General features: G+C 41.9%; 1 protein-coding gene across 2 annotated transcripts in view; it reads left to right on the forward strand.

Annotated features, from left to right (window-relative positions):
• The first annotated feature begins 92 nt into the window (after positions 1–92).
• Positions 93–22,896, forward strand: part of LOC126983295 (all trans-polyprenyl-diphosphate synthase PDSS1-like) — a 127,069-nt gene continuing 104,265 nt past the window's right edge. For both annotated transcript variants that reach the window (XM_050835960.1, XM_050835959.1), the window contains exon 1: positions 93–393. In XM_050835960.1, coding sequence (XP_050691917.1) covers positions 232–393 — 162 coding nt within the window. In that variant the 5' untranslated portion in view covers positions 93–231. The remainder of the gene's footprint in view (positions 394–22,896) is intronic.

A 22,896-nucleotide genomic window follows, 5' to 3' on the forward strand; every position in this document is an offset into this window, starting at 1 on the left:
CCCCCCCACCCCTCCACCCCACCCCCAACACACACACACACACACCAGGGAAGGAGTTTTCATACCTGGCGTCTGGCAACTCCTGGCGGCGAGGCTGCCAGACCTCCTCCTCCATGGCTCCCGCGGCACCTCCCATCTCGGCACTGGCAGTGAGGCCGCCAGTGTAGCGTTAGAGCGCTCGCGAGGAGGCCGGCCAGGTACACACGGACGACTAAGGACCTGTTCTAAGCCATGGCCAGCTCGATGCGAATCCGTGCGGTCCGTCTGCTTGATAACCTTATAAACCAAACGTTGGTGCTCTCTTCGCGGAGTGCGTCCCGGGCGTTAAGTGACAGCAGGATACGAGGGGATAACCCGGGATGTCCTTCACCGTCCCTGCTGACCTCGGAAACGGTGAGTACAGGGCCAGTGGTGAGGGTCAGGTCACTGGGTCATGTCCTGAGGCGGCCCAGTTAGCTGCCGGCCCAGGAGTGAGGATAACGAAGCCGGCATTTGTTATCTTCCCTCAGGTTGTTTATTTTTCGGTGAATGTACGATTTAAACATGACCCTTCATTCAACGATGGCTTATGTAGTGTTAGAGGCATCTTTTATACATGGTAAGGCTCGTACAGGGGGTATAGTGGCATGGCCTTAAGGCGTCCGTGATCAGCTGGGCGGATTACGAAACTTGCAGACGATATTCGTGCATCCGCGGCCTGAACGGGGTGACTAAACAGCGGCGCGCCAAACGTTACCTAACAAACATAACATCGATTAAGAGCTGCTGAGACCTAATTTTCCACCTTCAGATACATTAGACTTAAGAAACTAGCGTTGCAGTGGGTATTACATTGAACGGGGTGACTAAACAGCGGCGCGCCAAACGTTACCTAACAAACGTAACATCGATTATGAGCTGCAGAGACCTAATTTTCCACCTTCAGATACGTTAGACTTAAGAAACTAGCGTTGCAGCTGCAGATACCTAATTTTCCACCTTCATATACGTTAGACTTAAGAAACTAGCGTTGCAGTGGGTATTATATTGAACGGGGTGACTAAACAGCGGCGCGGCAAACGTTACCTAACAAACGTAACATCGATTATGAGCTGCTGAGACCAAATTTTCCACCTGCAGATACATTAGACTTAAGGGACAATTTACGGTTTCACCCAAACAACGATTTTCGTGGTTCATGTTTTTCTGGTGATAAATGTAGTGAATTGCACGATTTTGTACCTCATTTTCCTCGCAAACTAACGATTCAGTGCACATAACGTTATATATAGACTTAATTTTCCACCTGCAGATACATTAGACTTAAGAAATTAGCGTTGCAGTGGGCATTACGTTAAAAATAATCCTCAGAGACCCTTTTCCGTATTTCATTTTGTAACTGGTTCCACATTACCTCGCAAACTAACGATTCAATGCACATAACGTTAAATGTTAGCGACATAGACCTCTTCTCTGGAATATATAATAGTTAACCTGGATTTACACGAGCAGTGAGTATATACGTAAGAGAAAAACCTCGTTAAATCAGTTATGGAAGCCCATGAACTTGCTATATTTATCCGGTATCATTTATTCATTGGTGATTAGTTAATACACGACCACATTCGAAGTGCAGTAAGCCTCGTAACGATCTATATTTAGGAAGTAGAGGTGACCATTTAATGCTTGGTACAAATTTTACACACAATGATTAGGGTGTTACGTCATCAAGTTCATTATGTAGATTGTGCGTGAAAGTTGTTCCGCAAGTCGATGAACTTTTGTGATAGTGTTGCTTGTTGCTGTTTAGTGATGAGGCACAATTGTTTCCTGTTCTGTCCTGACTTCTGGGATTATTCAGTAAGATGTGTTTTGCTTGGTTGTATACTAGGTCTTACGTTTCTTCAATGTAAGGTGAAGCAAAGGTCTATGTTATTGTAAGTAAACAGTATGATATGATATAATTAGGAAGAGAACAAAGAGAGTTCACATCGATCAACAAATAAGACTAAAGAACTTATGCACAGACTATACAGAAGGAAGGAAGAACCATGAACAGTTGCTATCTGGATTGGGTCATAACATTAGAATTTAATAATAAAGATATTTATTAAAGAGAGTTATATTTGGTATGCTGTTTCAATAATTTTTTTTTTATTTCCATTTTTCTACTTATCACCATTTTTTACCATGCACCATAATTAGTAATATAGTGAATCAAAATAACGTTCTCAGCAGTTATGTAGAAAAAGTCACGCCCTCGTTACTCTCGATATCATAAACAAATAATGTGATAGAGTTGCATTTAGGCCTAAGCAAGAGAAATATAAATAATTGCAGTTTAATGTAGATATATATATTTGTAAGTTATTAGCACAAATGAAATATATTTAAACGTTTTCCTTGGCAGAGTCTATATAAATGTCACCAGTATAATGTATTTTCGTTACGCCCAAGATGACATACAAATAAAATAGTCTAGTTGTTTTCATTTGAAGAGGGAAGAGATTGTATTATAGATCAGAGAGAAACGAAACATTATTACCAATACATAAAAAAAGATGCCCTTGACACGGTAAATAAACGGTAAATAAACAGGTATTAGACTCGTTTATGTGAGTCCTATAAAGAAAAAAAGTAGTTGTATTCAGTCAAAAAGAAAAGAATGCAGGGTAATGCAACACACACACACACACACACACACACACACACACACACACACACACACACACACACACACACACACACACACACACACACACACACACAAACCTTTCTTCACCTTTCTCATTTCCTTCCCTTTCCTCTCCTCCTCTTCCTTTCCCTTCTCTTCCTTTCCTTTTAGCTTTTCTTGTGAGTCATAAAAAGATCCCCTTGCCTCAACTATAAGAACATTAGGAGACGAAGAATATGTATAAGAAAAAAAAATACCGCCACAAAATCTAAAAAAAACATTAAGTGGTAAGAATTTTATGATCTGATGCTTTCTATTTTTGCCTCAGGATCATAAACCGATAATGAACTCATCTGCGGGTCCCGTAAAACAGTCGAAATTGGAGAACATATTAACTGTAGCGCGTCATCACTTTCTAACTACGGGGACTGACAGACGAGGATGTGCTGGCGGAAGTAGAGGCAATAGTCTCTTTCGGTTCTCACAACATGATTCCAAAGGCCGCAAAGGGGAGCAATTGGGTTCTCATAAGTGTTTTCTACGTTCATGATGCAGAAGCCTTGTCAAAACATCACTAGGCTCATAAAACTACCCATGGAAATACTAACACAACCTCAACAAAAGCCTTCAAATTTGGGGATGTATAAGGTCCAAAATGTTACTGAATAAGAGTGTTTTCTACGTTCATGGTACAAAGCCTCGTCAAAACATCACTAGGCTCATAAAACTACCCATGGAAATACTAACACAACCTCAACAAAAGCCTTCAAATTTGGGGATGTTTAAGGTCCAAAATGTTACTTAATAAGAGTGTTTTCACGTTCATAGTGCAGAAGTTTCGTCAAATCATCACTAGGCTCATAAAACTACCCAGGGAAATACTAACACAACCTCAACAAAAGCCTTCAAATTTGGGGATGTTTAAGGTCCAAAATGTTACTTAATAAGAGTGTTTTCTAAGTTCATGATGCAGAAGCCTTGTCAAAACATCACTAGGCTCATAAAACTACCCAGGGAAATACTAACACAACCTCAACAAAAGCTTTAAAATTTTGGGATGTATAAGGTCCAAAATGTTACTGAATAAGAGTGTTTTCACGTTCATAGTGCAGAAGTTTCGTCAAAACATCACTAGGCTCATAAAACTGCCCATGAAAATACTAACACAACCTCAACAAAAGCCTTCAAATTTGGGGATGTATAAGGTCCAAAATGTTACTGAATAAGAGTGTTTTCACGTTCATAGTGCAGAAGTTTCGTCAAAACATCACTCGGCTCATAAAACTACCCATGGAAATACTAACACAACCTCAACAAAAGCCTTCAAATTTGGGGATGTATAAGGTCCAAAATGTTACTGAATAAGAGTGTTTTCACGTTCATAGTGCAGAAGTCTCGTCAAATCATCACTAGGCTCATAAAACTACCCATGGAAATACTAACACAACCTCAACAAAAGCCTTCAAATTTGGGGATGTTTAAGGTCCAAAATGTTACTGAATAAGAGTGTTTTCTAAGTTCATGATGCAGAAGCCTTGTCAAAACATCACTAGGCTCATAAAACTACCCATGGAAATACTAACACAACCTCAACAAAAGCCTTCAAATTTGGGGATGTTTAAGGTCCAAAATGTTACTGAATAAGAGTGTTTTCTAAGTTCATGATGCAGAAGTCTCGTCAAATCATCACTAGGCTCATAAAACTACCCATGGGAATACTAACACAACCTCAAACAAAAGCCATATCAGTTGTAGGTGTGTGAGGTTCGAAATGGCAGAGAATATGAGCCTATGTATCTTATAAGTGTCTTCTACGTTCATGGTGCAGAAGACTTGTCAAAACATCACTAGGCTCATAAAACTATCCATGAAAATACTAACACAACCTCAACAAAAGCCTTATTAAATGCGCGTGCTAAGTCCCAAAATGCTACACTATATGGACCTTATGTTTCACCGTTAATAACCGCCTTGACCATATGGTGTCTATTTTCTCCCCTACAAGTTTCACGTTGGTTCTAAGGTCCCATGAAACTCACTCGCTCGGGGCCTTGCTAACCTACTTGCCCCGCCGCAGGAGTCTTGTCACATGTAGGGGAGGTGGATGGGCCAGCCTGCTGCTCCACCGCCGCAAGATACCATAACATACGGTCGAAACCTGGCCTAACTTTCTGCCAACCACAAGAGTCTGCAGCATTTAGGTGTGTGGGATCCGCTAGCCTGCTTGCCCACCACAGGGAACCGTAACAGCGCGGAGAATGTAAATGCAATACTATGAAAAAGAAAACAACAAGGTCATCATTCAAAACTTGTTCTTCAGTATGCGGTGCGATTTATGATAGTATATTTTTTTGTCATAATACATTCCTTTGTTCTTGAGTAAAGTATCTAACAGAGGAAAGAAGTAATGGGTAAAGTCACTTACTGTACTTAAATAGATTCAGGAGAGTAAATACAAGAAGAGAGAGAGAAACCGAACATGGGAAACGATATGAGTAACTATATTAATATCACGTATGAAGAATATGACGAGATGCTAAATGTCATGAATGCTATCAAAACAAATGTACAAAGAACGCCACATAAAAGGATAAATGTCACGAATCCAAAATATATAAAAAACAAAAGTAGATAAAAAGGAGGAACCAGAGTTAGAATAGAACATAAGTAAAGAAAATATGTCGTGGAGTGCAAAGAATGGATATGATAATGATGATGATGATGATAGCAAAATAAAACCATACAATTAAACAGAGGCAGAGCAGCGCTTGTGGGAGATAGAGAGGTGCTAACAGAACTGAGAGAGAGCTAAGCGTTCACTGAAAGGCGGACAGACAGCACAGATAAGATAATATTTAAAACGAAGACGGTATCAGCCTTTCTGGTTTCGTTGGCGGGGTGTTTTTTTTTTTAAAGTTGCCATTGACCTTTCTTCTTTACTGCAAAAAATCAAAACAGAAAATAAACAAAGCACTATTAGGGGAGAACGTTCAGTTGCGTAGACAGGCAAGGCAAACTGAAAGGCAGAGAGATAAGGGAGATAAGGAGGGACCCTCTCTCTCTCTCTCTCTCTCTCTCTCTCTCTCTCTCTCTCTCTCTCTCTCTCTCTCTCTCTCTCTCTCTCTCTCTCTCTCTCTCTCTCTCTCTCTCTCTCTCTCTCTCTCTCTCTCTCTCACACACACACACACACACACACACACACACACACACACACACACACGAGCGGTCTGTGCCAAGTTTTTTTTATTTTTTTTATTGCAATGTTTACGTAAGTTTTCTCGTGTTTGTTTGTTCGTTTGTTTGTTTGGTTCACTCGTCAGTTATTATTAGTACTGTGTTTGGTGTTGAATGTTTTCCTTCCCCGTATTAATTTTGTTGATATGATGGAAGTATATTTATTTATTTTTATTATATATTTCAAGTCGGAAATTTGAGTATGGGAAAGTATACGTTCAATTAAGCAGTTTTAAGTTCTTTCAGGAGGAGGAGGAGGAGGAGGAGGAGGAGGAGGAGGAAGATGATCAAGACACTTCTGTAACTATATATTAATACAGGATTTCTCTTTATCTCTCCATCGCAGGATTATTATTGTGGTTCTTTCTTTGATCATCACTTTTTATTTAATCATTACAGTCACCTATTATCATAAAAACGTAAAGAGCAAGAAAGATGTAAGAGTCGATAAACCCAAGAATAAGATGAACCGGGAAGTAAATAAACAAATAAAAGTAATTATAGTCTATAGTCGAGGGTCCATAAAGGGTGCGTATAGGTTGTCATGGGAAGTCGAGGTTTTGGGGATGGAATGAACTGAGGGTTGTATTTTAAGACACCATCGCTTTTCACATCAACTATTTCTAAGGGTCAAAGAGGGGATCAATCTGCTTTTCATGAGTGTTTTTTAAGGTTCATGGCACAGCAGAAGGGTCAAACTACCACCAGGGTCATAAAACTACCCCTGGAAAGGCCTACAGCTCCTACGAAAGCCATGTCAAATATGAGAACCACGCCAGCGGAAATCGTGGTTTGACTGAAGATCCACGGAAAATTTGCCCAGTGTAATAGCCCCTGAAGTACTGCTGGGATCTTAGCGGGGATGCGTGGATTCGGTTACAGCCTGGGAGGAGTGCGTGGAATGAAAAGTTTGGGAAGCGCGCTGTTCTAGTTCAATTTTTCGTCTTTTTCCTCTCATTCTTTTCCTTCTACTTGTTTTTCGTCGTTTATCATCAACATCATCATCACTTTTTCTCTTCCGTAAGTTTAGCGAAGTTTTTTTTTATCTGTTTTCGTCTTTCTTTTGTTCTTCAAGTTCAATTTTTCGTCTTTTTCCTCTCATTCTTTTTCCTTCTACTTGTTTTTCCTCGTTTATCATCAACATCATCATCTTTTCTCTTCCGTAAGTTTAGCGAAGTTTTTTTTTTATCTGTTTTCGTCTTTCTTTTGTTCTTCAAGTTCATGTTTTCGTCTTTTTCCTCTCATTCTTTTCCTTCTACTTGTTTTTCCTCGTTTATCATCAACATCATCATCACTTTTTCTCTTTCCCAAGTTTATCGAATATTTTATCTCTGTTTTCGTCTTTTCTTTTGTTCTTCAAGTTGAATTTTTCGTCTTTTTCCTCTCATTCTTTTCCTTCTACTTGCTTCTCCTCGTTTATCATCAACATCATCATCACTTTTTCTCTTTCCCAAGTTTATCGAAGTTTTTTTCCTCTGTTTTCGCCTTTCTTGTTTTTTCTTCTAGTTCATGTTTTCGTCTTTTTCCTCTCATTCTTTTCCTTCTACTTGTTTTTCCTCGTTTATCATCAACATCATCATCACTTTTTCTCTTTCCCAAGTTTATCGAAGTTTTTTTTCTATGTTTTCGCCTTTCTTGTTTTTTCTTCTAGTTCATATTTTCGTCTTTTTCCTCTCTTTCTTTTCCTTCTCGCTTATCACCAGCATCACCATCATTGCCGACACCACATCTCCGCCTCCCTCAATATATCAAACGACAGCTTTCTCCTCTCTTCCTTTCATCTTCCCGTCGCAGCATCCGGCAAGAGCCTCAGACAGCGAGCCAGGAACCGTGTACACCCATCTAACTGTTGTCTCTCCTCTCCTTCCTTCCTTCCTTCCCCTTGACTTGCACGGCGTTACCCCCCTTGAGGCGTTCCCGTATGTAGGTTGAATACATTTAAAACCTGGGTACATACAGGCGGTGTGTGTGTGAGTGTGCGTGTGGCGTGTGGCGCGTTAGGTCGGGGTATGGTTAGTGGTGATTGTGATAGGTGGTTGTGGTGTGGAAATGAGATGGTGGTGATTGGAAGTGGAAGATGTTTGGGGCGAAGGTGTGGTAATGTAGGTAAGTCTTGGTGATGGATGAAGGAGGAAGAAATAAAGGAGGAAGATGATAGGGAATGATTTGAGAATGTAAAGGATGAGAAAGAAAGGGAAAGAATGGATATGAATAGGGAAAAGAAGGAAAATAAAGGACATGGTAGTAGGGAAAGAAAGAAAAGGACGAAGAAGGGAAAATAAGGGAAAACAAAAGAGAAGAAGAGAAAATTGGACGAAGGAAAATGATGATAAAAGGAAAAGAAGAAAAGAATGGATATGAATAGGGAAAAGAAGGAAAAGGAAGGACATGGTAGTAGGGAAAGGAAAGAAAAGGACGAGGAAGGGAAAATGGGGAAAAGAAAAGAAAAGAAGAGAAAATTGGACGAAGGAAAATGATGATAAAAATAAAAATAAAAGGGATATGAATAGGGAAAAGAAGGAAAATAAAGGACATGGTAGTAGGGAAAAGAAAGAAAAGGACGAGGAAGGGAAAATGGGGAAAAGAAAAGAAAAGAAGAGAAAATTGGACGAAGGAAAATGATGATAAAAATAAAAATAAAAGAAGGGATATGAATAGGGAAGAGAAGGAAAAGAAAGAAAAGGACGAGGAAGGGAAAATAAGGGAAAACAAAAGAAAAGAAGAGAAAATTGGACGAAGGAAAATGATGAAAAAGGGAAAAGAAGAAAGATTATAGAGAAGGAGAAGAAAGATATGGTAATGGAAGGATAATGAAAGGTGAGATCAGATGAAGATAAGAGGTATTCGTTATTCCGGTGGAGAGAGACGGAAAGAGATAATTTAGGATGGAGAAGAAAAGGCAATAGGGAAAGTAAGGAAGAGAAAAATGAGAAGGAAAAAAAGATGGAGAGATAGAAGATGTTATTCTGGATATGTTCAAGAGGTCAAAGGAAGGAAATTACGGAGGATAAAAAAATAAAAAATAAAAATTCGAAGAGATGGACATATTTTTTTACACTGAAGAGACAAGACAAGGGAAGGAGATTAAGCAATACCGCGATTATGGAAAGCAAACGAGGAAAATGGTAACGAAAATCGAGCACTAAAAAAAATAAAAGAAAAACGAAAACGAAGAAATTTAAGGCAGATTTTCGCACTAAAGGACAACAACAACAACAACAACAACAACGAAAACTGAAGGAAGAATAAAACCAGAAAAAAAAACCTAACAAAAAAACAAACCAATAGAAAACCATTGCATAGGTACTCAAAGGGACACGAGAGAGAGAGAGAGAGAGAGAGAGAGAGAGAGAGAGAGAGAGAGGAGGTCAGTCAATCAGTGTAAGGAGTGGGGAGGGTTGGGCCGAAGGGAGGGAAGGGAAGGGGAAGGGAGAGGGGAATTTGGGTATAACAGGATGGGCAGGTGGGATAGGTAGGTCAGGCCGGTTAGGTAATGGGGCTAGGGTACACACCACACTGACGGCGGGAGATGGGGCAAGGAATGGGTGTTGGTGAGGGAGGGTTAAGGGGAGGGTCCTGAGGTTGGGAAGGGTAGGGGTAACGGTGGTGGTGGTGATGGGTAGGGGCAAGAGACAGCGTTGCCATATTATCGTACTCATCGCATTGCATTTACGTAGTTTCTGACCGATAGCTCCTGCAAAAAAGAAAGAAAATCATCAATATTTAACAGTTTTAACGATAACTTTAATTTTCTGCCGTTCTTTGTGTGGTTACGACAGTCGTGGAGCCTAGAAATGATAAATACAATGTTCAGAGTACGACAATTTGGAAACGCTGGTAAGGGGAGGGCCGTCGGGAAGGTTTGGGCAACGGGACCTTTTATGGGTAAGAGGTGCATTAAGTGAGGGCGAAATAATGCGAGAGCTGGTTATCTTTCTCCATTTTTTTCCTCCACTCATCTCCCCTTGCTCCCTTTCTCCTTTCTTGCATACCTTCACGTACATACCTCAGTTGTAGTAGTAGTAGTAGTAGTAGTAGTAGTAGTAGTAGTGGTAGTAAGGCCAATGAACCGTGTTATGAGAGGATATTCTCGCAAAAAAACTCCCCGGCTTATGAAGGCATTACAAAAAGTAGAAAAAATATTAGTTGTAGTAGTAGTAGTAGTAGTAGTAGTAGTAGTAGTAGTAGTTGTTGTTGTTGTTGTTGTTCTCACCGTCAATAGTATTAGTAGTACAATGAACATTCGCATAGTAGTAGTAGTAGTAGTAGTAGTAGTAGTAGTTGCATGTGTCTACCTGTTGATTAGGGCGTAAGGTGTGCGTGCAGGTAAATGGGCAGGAATGTCACGCCGCGGCACAGATGTTCTTACGCACTCACCTGGATGCAGCGACAGGCGAAGAGGAGGAGGAGGAGGAGGAAGAGGAGGAGGAGGAGGAGGAGGAGGAGTAACGGGAGTCTTATTCCTTCTTGGGTGTCTCTTCTGATGGGAATGTGATGTTTTATCCTGCCCGTGTGTGTGTGTGTGTGTGTGTGTGTGTGTATGTGTGTGTGTGCGGGCCCTGGGCGTTGGGTATGTGGGGTCGGGTTGGGTCGGTACACACACACACACACACACACACACACACACACACACCGTGGCGTAAACAGTAACCGGTTTTTGTTTACTATATTTTTTTAACGTTTTTTTGTTTGTTTTGGTTTCAACTATCTATCTCTATCTATCTATCTATCTATCTATCTATCTATTAAACTCCTCCTCCTCCTCCTCCTCCTCCTAATGCTAATCTTCTTGTATCTCCATTTTTTTCCGGCTTGCAATGTTTCCCGCGTTTTCATAGGCTGGTGTGTTGCATCCGTAGACCTGGCGTGCGTGCGTGCGTGTGTGTGTGTGTGTGTGTGTGTGTGTGTGTGTGTGTAGTGTAACATCACCTACACCGCTTCTTACATCACTAGATAATACCCACCACCACCACCACCACCACACACCCGTAGAGAGATTGGGAACACATCCGAGTTACCACCTTCCCCAGATGTCCCCAGGTGTCCCCAGGTGTCCCCCAAGTGCCCATTTATCGACCACCCCGAGAGGAAGGATAAACACATGGGCGGCCTTTACACTGAACTCCCCCAGGCCGGGATTCGAACCCAGGCTCACAGATTCGAAGTCGGGAACGCTAACCACTGGACCGGGGAGCCGCGTGACTTGTCTATTGGCTGCTCCGTTTTAGCGTCACGCAGTCACAAGGGTTCTATTTATACGCCGTTGGCACCGCTGCAGGCACGGTCGGGCACTGCAGCTTGAATTGGCACCGCCGTCACTGTTGTTGTTGGCACATGTTGGTACTTAATGGCACTGTTGTTTTTGACGAGCATTTCCTTGATATTGAGAGTTACTGATGGTGTATGAAGATAATAGATAGATAGATAGATAGATAGCCTCTTGCAGTTTCCCTATGTTCTTATGTTCTTATGTTCTTATATTTAAAGATTGAGTGACATAGATAGATAAATAGATAGATAGATAGATAGATAGATAGATATTTAAAGATTGGATGATATAGAGATAGATATTTAGATTGACTGATATAGATAGGTAGATAGATAGATATTTAAAGATTGAATGATATAGTGATAGATAGATAGATAGATATTTAAAGATTGAATGATATAGAGATAGATAGATAGATAAATAAATAGATATAGAGAATTCCTTTTCTTTATTGAAATGCGAAATTATATACGAAAAGGTCGATCGTTAGTTATTAGTTTGCATTTATTATTATTATTATTATTATTATTATTATTATTATTATTATTATTATTATTATTATTATTATTATTTTATTAATTTAACTTTTAATACACATCTCACTGGTCTAAAACATGTGTTAATTTTTTTTTTATCTTGTTTATCATGCAGAGAGAGAGAGAGAGAGAGAGAGAGAGAGAGAGAGAGAGAGAGAGAGAGAGCAGTAATGTAAGAATGGATGGACACGAACGCTATCAGATAAGAGGATGGTGTTATCTCTCTCTCTCTCTCTCTCTCTCTCTCTCTCTCGTGGTTGTGGGTTCCCTCCTGTCATTACACACACACACACACACACACACACACACACACACACACACACACACACACACACACACACACACACACACACAAATGTTACCTTAAGATGTACAAAAGTATCCCATCTTCCCTCCATTAAACTCTCCTCCTCCTCCTCCTCCTCCTCCTCCTCCTCCACAGACAGGCCATTCACCCTAACAGACAGAATCCTCCTCCTTTTCCTCCTCCTCCTCCTCCTCCTCCTCCACCTCCTCCCCCTCCCCCCTCCCCCCCTCATTTTCCTCTTCCCTTCCCACTCTTTTCCTTCCTCCTTTTCTTCCTTCTTCCTGCTCTCGTTCCCTCGTTCTTTTCGTTCTTTCCTCCTCCTCCTCATTCCTTCCTTCCGTTCTTTCCTCTGTACCTTTCTTTTTATTTTGTTCATCTCTCTCTCTCTCTCTCTCTCTCTCTCTCTCTCTCTCTCACCCTCTTCCTCAATTCATCATCTTTCCAACTCTTTCACGCATCAAGACTAACCACTATAATCTAACCTCATTTCGCAATCATTTTAAAACGCATCTCTTAGTGGAAATTGCAGGACGAGGCGCCGGGGAAGAACCTAATGGTATATCTGCTGTTACGTGTTTTGCTCCTGTTCTTGTGGGAGCGTGACGCGTGTGTGTTTATGAATGGTCGGTTGGTCAGATGGGTGGTTGGCGCGGCCGTTTGCTGTCAGATTAGTCCCTCCGTTGGCTCTGTGGGCTGTCTGGGCTGTGTGTCTTGTTTGCTTTGGAGTTTATAGTAGGAGTTTAGTGTTGTTTATATAGATTGCAGGTGTGTGTGTGTGTGTGTGTGTGATTTTGCGTATATCTGTTTGATTGTATGACGGTGTGACTGATTGGGCTACTGACTGACTAACTAATTGATTGACTGACTTAATAGAGGAATGCATGGCTGACTAACTGACCGATTGACTAAAGAAATGACTAAACCAACTCACAAACAAACAAACAAACAGACAGACAAACGGAAGACTGCATACCAATTACACCACATAATTTGAGAAAGGTTCACAATCTCACCTGGCCTTCTCTTCCTCTCTCCTCCCCTCCTTCCCCTTTCCTCCCCTCCCCTCCCTTCCCTTTCCCTCCACCTACCTGCCGTTACCTCCACCATACACCTGTGCATAGATTAGCTTACCTGGGAGAAGTTGACTGGAAAAGAGAGAAGCTTACAGGAAAAGAAGAGAAAGAGATGAAGAGGTTGGTAAAGGAAGAGGAATGGAAGAAGAGGGGAAGTAGGGGGATTGATATAGAGAAGGGTAGAGGGGGAGAGAAAGGAAGAGAGAAGAGGAATGAATGAAGGAAATGAAGGAAAGATGTTAATAAGAGAAACTTTGACTATATAATCTGTAAGGGAAGGGAAGGAAAGGAAGGGAGGGGAAGACGAGAAGAAGGAGGAAAGGGAAGAAAGGCATAAAGGAATAAAGAAAGGGCAAAAATAAAGATAGGAATAAGGAAGAAACTGACTTAATGATGTGAATGGGAAGGGAAAGGAAGAGAAGGGAAGGAAAGGGAAGGAAGTAATATGCAAGAGGATTGAATGAAGGAAATGAAAGAAAGATAATTATATGGGAAAAACTGTAACTATGGTTTGTATGGGAAGGAGAGGGAAGGGAAGGGAAGGGGAGAGGGGAGAGGGAAGGGAATAGGAGATGAGAAATGGGAGAAATTTATAAGCAGAATGAATGAAGGGGGAAGGGAGAAGGAGAAACGGTTATTATATGGAGTGTATGGGAAGGGGAGGGGGAGGAAGGGTAGGGGAGGAAAGGGTAGGGGAGGGAAGGGAAGGGATGGGGAAGGAAGGGTAGAGGAGGGAAGGGTAGGGGAGGGAAGGGGAGGGGAGAGATGGGGAGGGGAGGGGAGGGAAGGGATGGGGAGGGAAGGGGAATGGGGGAAGCGGTTAGTGGTAAGGGGAAGGGAAATGGGGAGGTCAGTGTACCGTAAGTTGTTGTTGTTGTTGTTGTTGTTGTTGTTGTTGTTTGTCTGTTTTTTTATTTTGGTTTCTTTTCCAACAATTTTTTTTTCTATTTTTCTTTTCTTTCTTTTCTTTCTTCTTTTTCTTCTTCTTCTTCTTCTTCTTCTTCTTCTTCTTCTTCTTCTTCTTCTTCTTCTCATTCCTCCTCCTCCTCCTCCTCCTCCTCCTCCATCCTATAAAAAAAAAAAAATCGCCGGATTCTGATGTACTAGAGATAGAGTAGATAGGTTCTCTCTCTCTCTCTCTCTCTCTCTCTCTCTCTCTCTCTCTCTCTCTCTCTCTCTCTCTCAACCCATTATTAAGGAAATCCATTAACTATTCCAGCCCTTATGAACCCTTAATGGTGTTCACTATTGATAAGGGCTTGCGGGTGGCGATGAAGATGGTGATAAAGAGGGAGAAAAAAAAAGAATGGGAGGAAAATGATGATAGGTGAGATTTTTGGATGTGGCAACTGCTTCACCATCATCATCATCATCATCATTTGCTATTATTTTCCCCTCACCACCATCACCACCACCATCATCACCATCATCTTTTCTCTCATCATTATCTCCATCATCACCGTCAGTACAATTAAATCTGCGTCTTCTACCGCCTCCATTCACCACCAAACTCATCACCACATCACCAAAGTTAACAGATCACCACTGAGCATCACAATCACCACCATCAGTTATATATGTGTCGAACCCTCATCACCACACTCACCATCACCACCATCATCATCGGAAAGAGATCACCACCGGGAATCGAACCATGCTGAAAAGTCGATGGAGTTAAAAGTCGACTCTCTAAGTTTTCCGCCACTGACACCCATTATAGGTCTTCGTCTGGGCCAGGTGCGCCGAGTTACCTGGGCAGGATTTAAGTCTATATTATTAAACCTCTCGGGCTCACATTACAACTGTTTTCTAAGGTCAAGGAGAAGCTTTACCGGATTTCCAAAGCAAGTGATTTTCCTATTTATTTTTTTTACAGCAAAGGAGACAGCACAAGGGCACAAAAATAAGGGAAACAACAATAACAAAAAAAGCCCGCTACTCGCTGCTCCTGTAAAGAGTCCAAAGAGGTGGCCGAAAGAGCAGTCAGTTAGTGAGAAGAGGTGTCCTGATATCTTCCTCTTGAATGAGTTGAAGTCGTAGGCAGGAGGAAATACAGACGAAGGAAGATCGCTCCAGATTTTACCAGCGTGAGGGATGGTGGAGAGATCGTGTACGACTTTCACTGGTATCTCAAAACAGCCCGTGAAAAGCCCAGCAACTTCTACGTAAGGCTTTTTAAACAGACGAACAGGCAAACAGAGTGATTTCCCCGTTGATGGTATACAGAGATCGTGTAAAACTATCTCTAGGATCACAAAACAGTCCATTAAAAGCCCAGCAACTTCTACGAGAGGGTTTTTAAACAGGCGAACAGGCAGATTGATTTCCCCGTTGATGGCATACAGAGATCGTGTAAAACTATCACCAGGATCACAAAACTGTCCATGTAAAGCCCAACAACTTCTACGCGAGGCTTTTCAAACAGACGAACAGGCAAACAGAGTGATTTCCCCGTTGATGGTATACAGAGATCGTGTAAAACTATCTCTAGGATCACAAAACAGTCCATTAAAAGCCCAACAACTTCTACGTAAGGCTTTTTAAACAGACGAACAGGCAAACAGAGTGATTTCCCCGTTGATGGTATACAGAGATCGTGTAAAACTATCTCTAGGATCACAAAACAGTCCATGTAAAGCCCAACAACTTCTACGAGAGGGTTTTTAAACAGACGAACAGGCAAACAGAGTGATTTCCCCGTTGATGGTATACAGAGATCGTGTAGAACTATCACCAGGATCACAAAACAGTCCATGTAAAGCCTAGCAACTTCTACGTAAGGCTTTTCAAACAGACGAACAGGCAAACAGAGTGATTTCCCCGTTGATGGTATACAGAGATCGTGTAAAACTATCTCTAGGATCACAAAACAGTCCATTAAAAGCCTAGCAACTTCTACGTAAGGCTTTTTAAACAGACGAACAGGCAAACAGAGTGATTTCCCCGTTGATGGTATACAGAGATCGTGGACAACTTTCACTGGTATCACAAAACAGTCCATGAAAAGCCCAGCAACTTCTACGCGAGGCTTTTCAAACAGACGAACAGGCAAACAGAAATTTTCCCGTTGATGGTATACAGAGATCGTGGACAACTTTCACTGGTATCACAAAACAGTCCTTGAAAAGCCCAGCAACTTCTACGCGAGGCTTTTCAAACAGACGAACAGGCAAACGGAGTGATTTCCCCGTTGATGGTATACAGAGATCGTGGACAACTTTCACTGGTATCACAAAACAGTCCTTGAAAAGCCTAACAACTTCTACGCGAGGCTTCTAAACAGACGAACAGGCAAACAGAGTGATTTCCCCGTTGATGGTATACAGAGATCGTGGACAACTTTCACTGGTATCACAAAACAGTCCATGAAAAGCCCAGCAACTTCTACGCGAGGCTTTTCAAACAGACGAACAGGCAAACAGAGTGATTTCCCCGTTGATGGTATACAGAGATCGTGGACAACTTTCACTGGTATCACAAAACAGTCCTTGAAAAGCCCAGCAACTTCTACGTAAGGCTTTTCAAACAGACGAACAGGCAAACAGAGTGATTTCCCCGTTGATGGTATACAGAGATCGTGGACAACTTTCACTGGTATCACAAAACAGTCCTTGAAAAGCCCAGCAACTTCTACGTAAGGCTTTTCAAACAAGGTAACTGAGGTGTCGAGGTGTGTTAGGATACGGGCTTTAGGCTTAGGGGTCCCGAGCACACCTGTGAAATACCTGAAAGTTTACGAGTGTTGCCCATTCTTCGGGGCTGAAAGGGTTAAGGAGGAGGAGGAGGAGGAGGAGGAGGAGGAGGAGGAGGAGGAAGATTATGTAGAGGAGGAGGACTGGATGCTGCTTTGAAGACGTAGAAAGGGAAGAGGAAGAGGAGGAGGAGGAGGAACAAGACTAGTAGATGTTGTTTTGAAGAAGAGGAGAAGAAGGAAGAAGAGAAGAAGAGGAAGAGGAGGAGGATTAGGGTGTTTTCTTGAAGGATGGACACGAAGAAGAGGAGAAGAGGAGGAGAGAAGAAGAGAAGAGAGAAAAGAGAAGAGCAAGATAAGGGTATTTTCTTGGAAGATGACTACGAAGAGAGGAAGAGGAGGAGAGGAGAGAAGAGGAGGGTAGAGAGGAGAAGAGAGGAAGGGGTAGGCAGACATTAGGCAGACAGCAGCTTGGGGGAAGGAAGGAGGAGGAGGAGGAGGAGGAGGAGGAGGAGGAGGAGGAGGGGGTAGAATATGAAAGGAAAGGGAAGGGAGGAGGGGAGAGGGAGGGGGCAGGAGAGAATAGGCCTATGGGAATCCACCTGCCGAGGCATACCTTTTGAGGGGATCAGTTAACCCTTTCCTATTAGCTTCACAGGTGTGCCCGACCCAGGTATACTCACAGGTAACCCCTCATTCACCTGGCCCGTTCTGAGGATTTGGTCATTGTATCTTGTAGGGCAACTTTCATTTCTTTCATTTTTTTCCTTCCTTCCTAACTTCCTTCTCTTGTGTCTCCCTGTTTCCGTTTCCTATTTTCTTTCTCTTTTTTTTTTTCTTTGAGTAAATTTTTCCTGTTTGAATTTCTTTCCTTCTGTTATTTTCCTTCTTTTTTCCTTTCTTTTTCTCTTGATTTGGGTTTCTGTTTTCCTTTCTTGAGTATTTTTTGTCCTTTTCTTTCTCTCCTTGTTGTTCTCTATCTTGTTCTTTCATTGGTTACTTCATTCATTCATTCATTCAACATTTTATATATATTTTTCGTATGTTTGTATTTAGGTAGATAAGCAGGTAATTAAACCAGGTAGGAACATCAGACAGACTAACTAACCCACAACAAACTTTAATGATCTTCTAATTACCATGAATAACACACTAATGACAGACCATGAAACAGGTTCATTATCCACAAGTATTTCTCCGGGGAGTGGGTTTGGATCCCTTATCTGTAATGGGGTTGGATTCTTTATGGGACCGCAGCGAGATTGTTTACTTTTTTTATGTCCGTGAGTAAATTCTGTGGGAGAGCTTTTTGTTATCATTTGTGTATCAGTGAAAGAAAGTGACTTGTGTTGGCGGGCGAAGGAGAGAAAGAGAGAAGAGGAAAGAAAGGAGAAAAGAAGAGAGAGAAAGAGAAGAAGAGAAGATTCAATCCCATTAAGACGATTGATAAAGTGAGACAGATACAGATAGATAGATAGATAGATAGATAGATAGATAGATAGATAGATAGATAGAAGATTCCACTTATTGTTCATTTTTATTTACAGGAGGTTGTAGAAGTAGATGAAGTTACTACGTTGTTAGATGCAGTAGTTGTAGTATTAGTATTGGTATATAATATTAGTGGTGATTGTGGTCGTGTTTTTTATGTATTCGTGGTTATGGGCGTGAAGGAGAGAGGGAAGGCATGGTAAGGAGAAGGAATACATAGAAATACATAGGAAGAACAGACACCAGAAGGAGGAGGAGGAAGAGGATGAGGAGGAGGAGGAAGAGGAGGAGAAGGAGGAGGAAGAGGAAGAGGGAGGTTAATACACATATCTACATTTCTACATTTTTATGGCGGGTTGAGTCCATAGTCCTCCATCCATCACCCCTCTCACCCTTTTTCCTCTCTCACCCCCTCCCTCCACCCTTTTCCCTCCCTCTCTCACCCCACTCCTGCCATCATCTCCCTCCTCCTCCTCCTGTTCCTCCCTCACCTTCCGTCATCTCCTTTTCGTTCCTCCCTTCATGCGTTTTTTTTTGCAACAAAGGAGACAGCTCAAGGGCACAAAAAAAGAAAACAATAATATAAAAAAGCCCGCTACTCGCTGCTCCTAAAAACAAAGAATCAAAAGAGGTGGCCGAAAGAGAGGTCAATTTCGGGATGCATTCATTTATTTTATCTTATTCTTCTAACTAAGTGTCTGGGAGCATACATCTGGGGAGGCGTTGCTTCACTCACTCGCTGCCTCCACTTCTGACGATCCCACGCAGGTATCCAATCTATCTTAGTCCCTCATGGCTGGATCGATCGACTTGTCCGAGTCATAAGTTACATTCTATTTTCCTTCCATCATGTTTATCTCTTCTACTTCCATACCACTCTCCTACCCATCATTATCCTTCTACTTTCTCCTTCTTCTCCATTCTATTCTACCTCCCCCTCTCTCCCCCTTCTTCCTTCCCTCGTATCTCCTCTATTTCTCTGCCCTTTTTCATACCCTTCTCCGTTCATTGTTCTTTTGCCTTCTTCTTCCCCATACCATCCTGCCTCCCTCTTCCTTTATCCCCCTGGTCCCCTCCCTCCCCCCCCTCCCCCCAGCCCAAGCATCGCCCCAGGTTCTCAAGACCATAAACAGCCTCCTCCATGTCCTCAGTGACCCATGGAAGGCGCTGCAGGGGAGAAAGGGATGAGGGAGGATGAAGGGCTTGGGTGGGAAGGCTCATTCTCTCTCTCTCTCTCTCTCTCTCTCTCTCTCTCTCTCTCTCTCTCTCTCTCTCTCTCTCTCTCTCTCTCTGCCTCCGTCTCTTTTTTTTCTCTCACTTTCTCCTTCTCTTTCCTCCTTTCTCTCTTTCCTTTCTTTTTTTTCTAATTTACACTCTCACTCTTCCTCTCTGTCTCTCTCTTTCTCCGTCTTTCTCTCTCTTTCTCCTTTTCTTTCCTTCTTTCTTTCCTTGCTTGTTTTCCTAATTTACACTTGTTTGGTTGTTGGGCTGACTGACGAAACCTTTAAGTAAACAACCTTTCTTTCTTTCTTTCTTTCTTTCTTTCTTTCTCACCCCCGTCCTCACCCTAATCAACCTTCTTTCTCTCTCATTTTTGTTGATTTTATGTTTATTTTTCCTCTCATTCACCTGTTCGTGTTTCTCTACTTACCTGTCCTTACCTACGTGCCCTGTTCTAAAATATACACTCGTCTTGCTTACCTTCATATTTCTCTTTTATTTGCTTGGTTTATGGATGTTTATTCTCTTATTCTCCCTCCCACTCACCTGTTTACTAATCTCTTCTCACTTGTCATTTCTCCTTTTCCTTTAATATTACCTCTTTTTTATGATTTTCTTGTTTTCTTGTCTTCGTATCCTGTTTTTATTTTCCTTTTCTTTCTTTCGTCATCTTTTTTTCCCTTCTCTCACTCACCTGCTTTCGTTTCCTTCCTCACCTGTCCTTGCACCTATAATTTGGTCCAGCTTCGTTCCCATCAGGTATCAGATTCTTTCACTTATATTTTTTATGGGTTTTCATCTCATCTATTCATCCTTGTCCCCCGCTGGCTAATATGAATGAGGAATGTACGGGGGGTTGCTGTGTGTGTGTGTGTGTGTGTGTGTGTGTGTGTGTGTGTGTGTGTGTGTTTGTGATTAAGTATGGTGAGGTTGTGCTTTTGTGTGTGTGTGCGTGTGTGTTTGTTAAGAGTGTGTGAAGGAGAGGTTTGTGTGTGTTTGTGTTATCATAAAGTTAGGATACCCAGGAGAGAGAGAGAGAGAGAGAGAGAGAGAGAGAGAGAGAGAGAGAGAGAGAGAGAGAGAGAGAGAGAGAGAGAGAGAGAGAGAGAATAGGACAGAATGACATACACATTTCAAGCTTATAAAACTCAAAAAAAAAAAAAAATCAATAGGCAAACACGTTAGCAATGCAAAAAAAAAAAACACAAAAAAAACACACACGTATATAGACAAGAAGACATACTCAAAAATAAATAGAGACAGGTGTTCATCAATAAGCCTTAAATGATCACAATAACAGAGATTAACAAGGAGGAAACAAAGAGAATCAGACAAGTAGAAACGCACAGACAGACAGACATACAGGTGGACAGGTAGAGACAGGTGTTCATCAGCCTTAAGAACAAAAGAACAGACATGTGAAAAACTCAGCATTGAAACTTAATTAGAAGAGTGAAAGTCAGAAACACTAAGAGGAAAAAGAGGAAAAAATGATAAGAATGAAATCAGAAAAGAGTCAATAAGTGTATGAATAATTAAACAAAGAAACGGAATAATGAAATATAAGTAAATACAAGATGAACACACATTAAATGACCACAACAACAGATAACTACCCCCATAGAGGCCTCAACAGCTGCTACAGGAACACAACACGACAGCTGCCCTCTTGTGACCAACCCACATACGTCTACGCCTCCTCCTCCTTATTCTCGTTGCTGTTTTGTTTGTTGTTATTTTTGTTATGGTTGTTACAAGGACATTAAGAAAGAGGGAGGAGGAAGTAGGAGGGAATAAGGAAGAGGATAGAGAAAATAGGAGGAAAGGAAAAGGAGGAACGGGACAAGGGAGTTAAAGAGAAAGGTTAGAGAAGAAAAGGTGAGGAAATGGAGAGGAAGGGGAAAGGAGAGAACGAAAAAAAAGAAAATAAGCTTATAAGAGAAGATAAAAACAAAACAAAAATATATACATGCAGACGAAGACTACCGTGAGTATGTATAGAAGAGTTAGAAGGACGAGAGAGCAAAGGAGGAAAGGAGGAGGAGGGAAAAAGGTGGTTAAGGAGAGAGAGGATATGGAGGAAAACAATGAGAAGAAAAGACAGGAGAAAAAGACTGATATGGGAAAACGCTCACATAGTCTTTTCCTGTGTTTATTTAGATAGGTAAGAAGGGTATCAGGACACCTCTCCTCCCGAAATTGACCCCTCTTTCGACCACCTCCTTGGATTCTTTTTAGGAGCAGCGAGTAGCGGGCTTTTTTTTTTATTATTGTTTCCTTTTTTTGTGCCCTTGAGCTGTCTCCTTTGTTGAAAAAGAAAAGCAAGGGAGAAGAGGGGAACGGAAGGCGACAAGGTGGTTAGTGAGAGAGAGGATAGAGTGAAAAAAGAGAAGAGGAGGAAAAAAAGACGAAGATATGGGAAGAAGCGTGTGTTCATAGACGAGTGAAAAGAATTAAAAAAACAACAACGAAGGAGTGGATGGGAAGGAGAGGCAAGAATGTGGTTAAGGAGAGAAGATGTGGAGGGAAAAGAGGAAGAGAAAAGAAGTAAGGAAATGAAGGAGAGGAAAAAAAAAGAAGAGAAAATTGCACGGGAAGAACATAACATAATCTTTACCAGTGTGTGCTGAAGCGAATAACAACAACAACAATAACAACAACAACAACAACAGAGGAGTAGAGAGGAAGAAGTAGGGGAGGAGGGAAGTTGGGAAGTTGACAAGGCAGAACAAGGGGGGGGGGGGTAGGGGATGAGGTAGGTACTAGGGGGTGGGGGGGGTCAGGTAAGGCAACAGGTGTTCTTTTCTTACCTGTAGACCTGAATGTCTCTGCATCCACCTGGTCACCTGTGCGCCCCCCCCCCCTTCCCCCCTGGTTACCCTGTGGTCGAGGGGGGGTAGGGGCGGGGAGTGGCTTGATGTAGGGAGCGATGACCCCGTTTTTTAATGTATGGGAGAGAGAGAGAGTTTCCTCCCTTCCCTCTTTCTTTACTTCTTCCTTCCTTCTTTCCTTCCTGTCTTCCTTTCATTCTTCCTACGAGAGAGAGAGAGAGAGAGAGAGAGAGAGAGAGAGAGAGAGGTTCCAAAGCCTGTCTGTCTCGTCCGTGGTCGGTCTACACAGATAATGAGAGGTCTTGTTCTTTATGTTCCGTGACGGGCTTCGGGCTTCGAACTCAGGGCTGGCGGCGACGGAGGTAATGAAGGGGTGACTAACGCAGATTAATTCCCTTCTTCGGCAACCATAAACAAGGAAAGACATACATTACGGGTACACACGAACACAGTATATTACCCGAAATTGTATGATTAATATTAATTTTTATCTCCTCTCTTTGCAGGTAAGACTGATCCACCTGTCCTGACCTCGATTTCCCGGCCTGGTATGTGTGTTCACCTGTGGTATTGTTATTATTATTATTATT

The sequence above is a fragment of the Eriocheir sinensis genome, chromosome 53, assembly GCF_024679095.1.
Source record: "Eriocheir sinensis breed Jianghai 21 chromosome 53, ASM2467909v1, whole genome shotgun sequence".
Classification (NCBI taxonomy): domain Eukaryota; kingdom Metazoa; phylum Arthropoda; class Malacostraca; order Decapoda; family Varunidae; genus Eriocheir; species Eriocheir sinensis.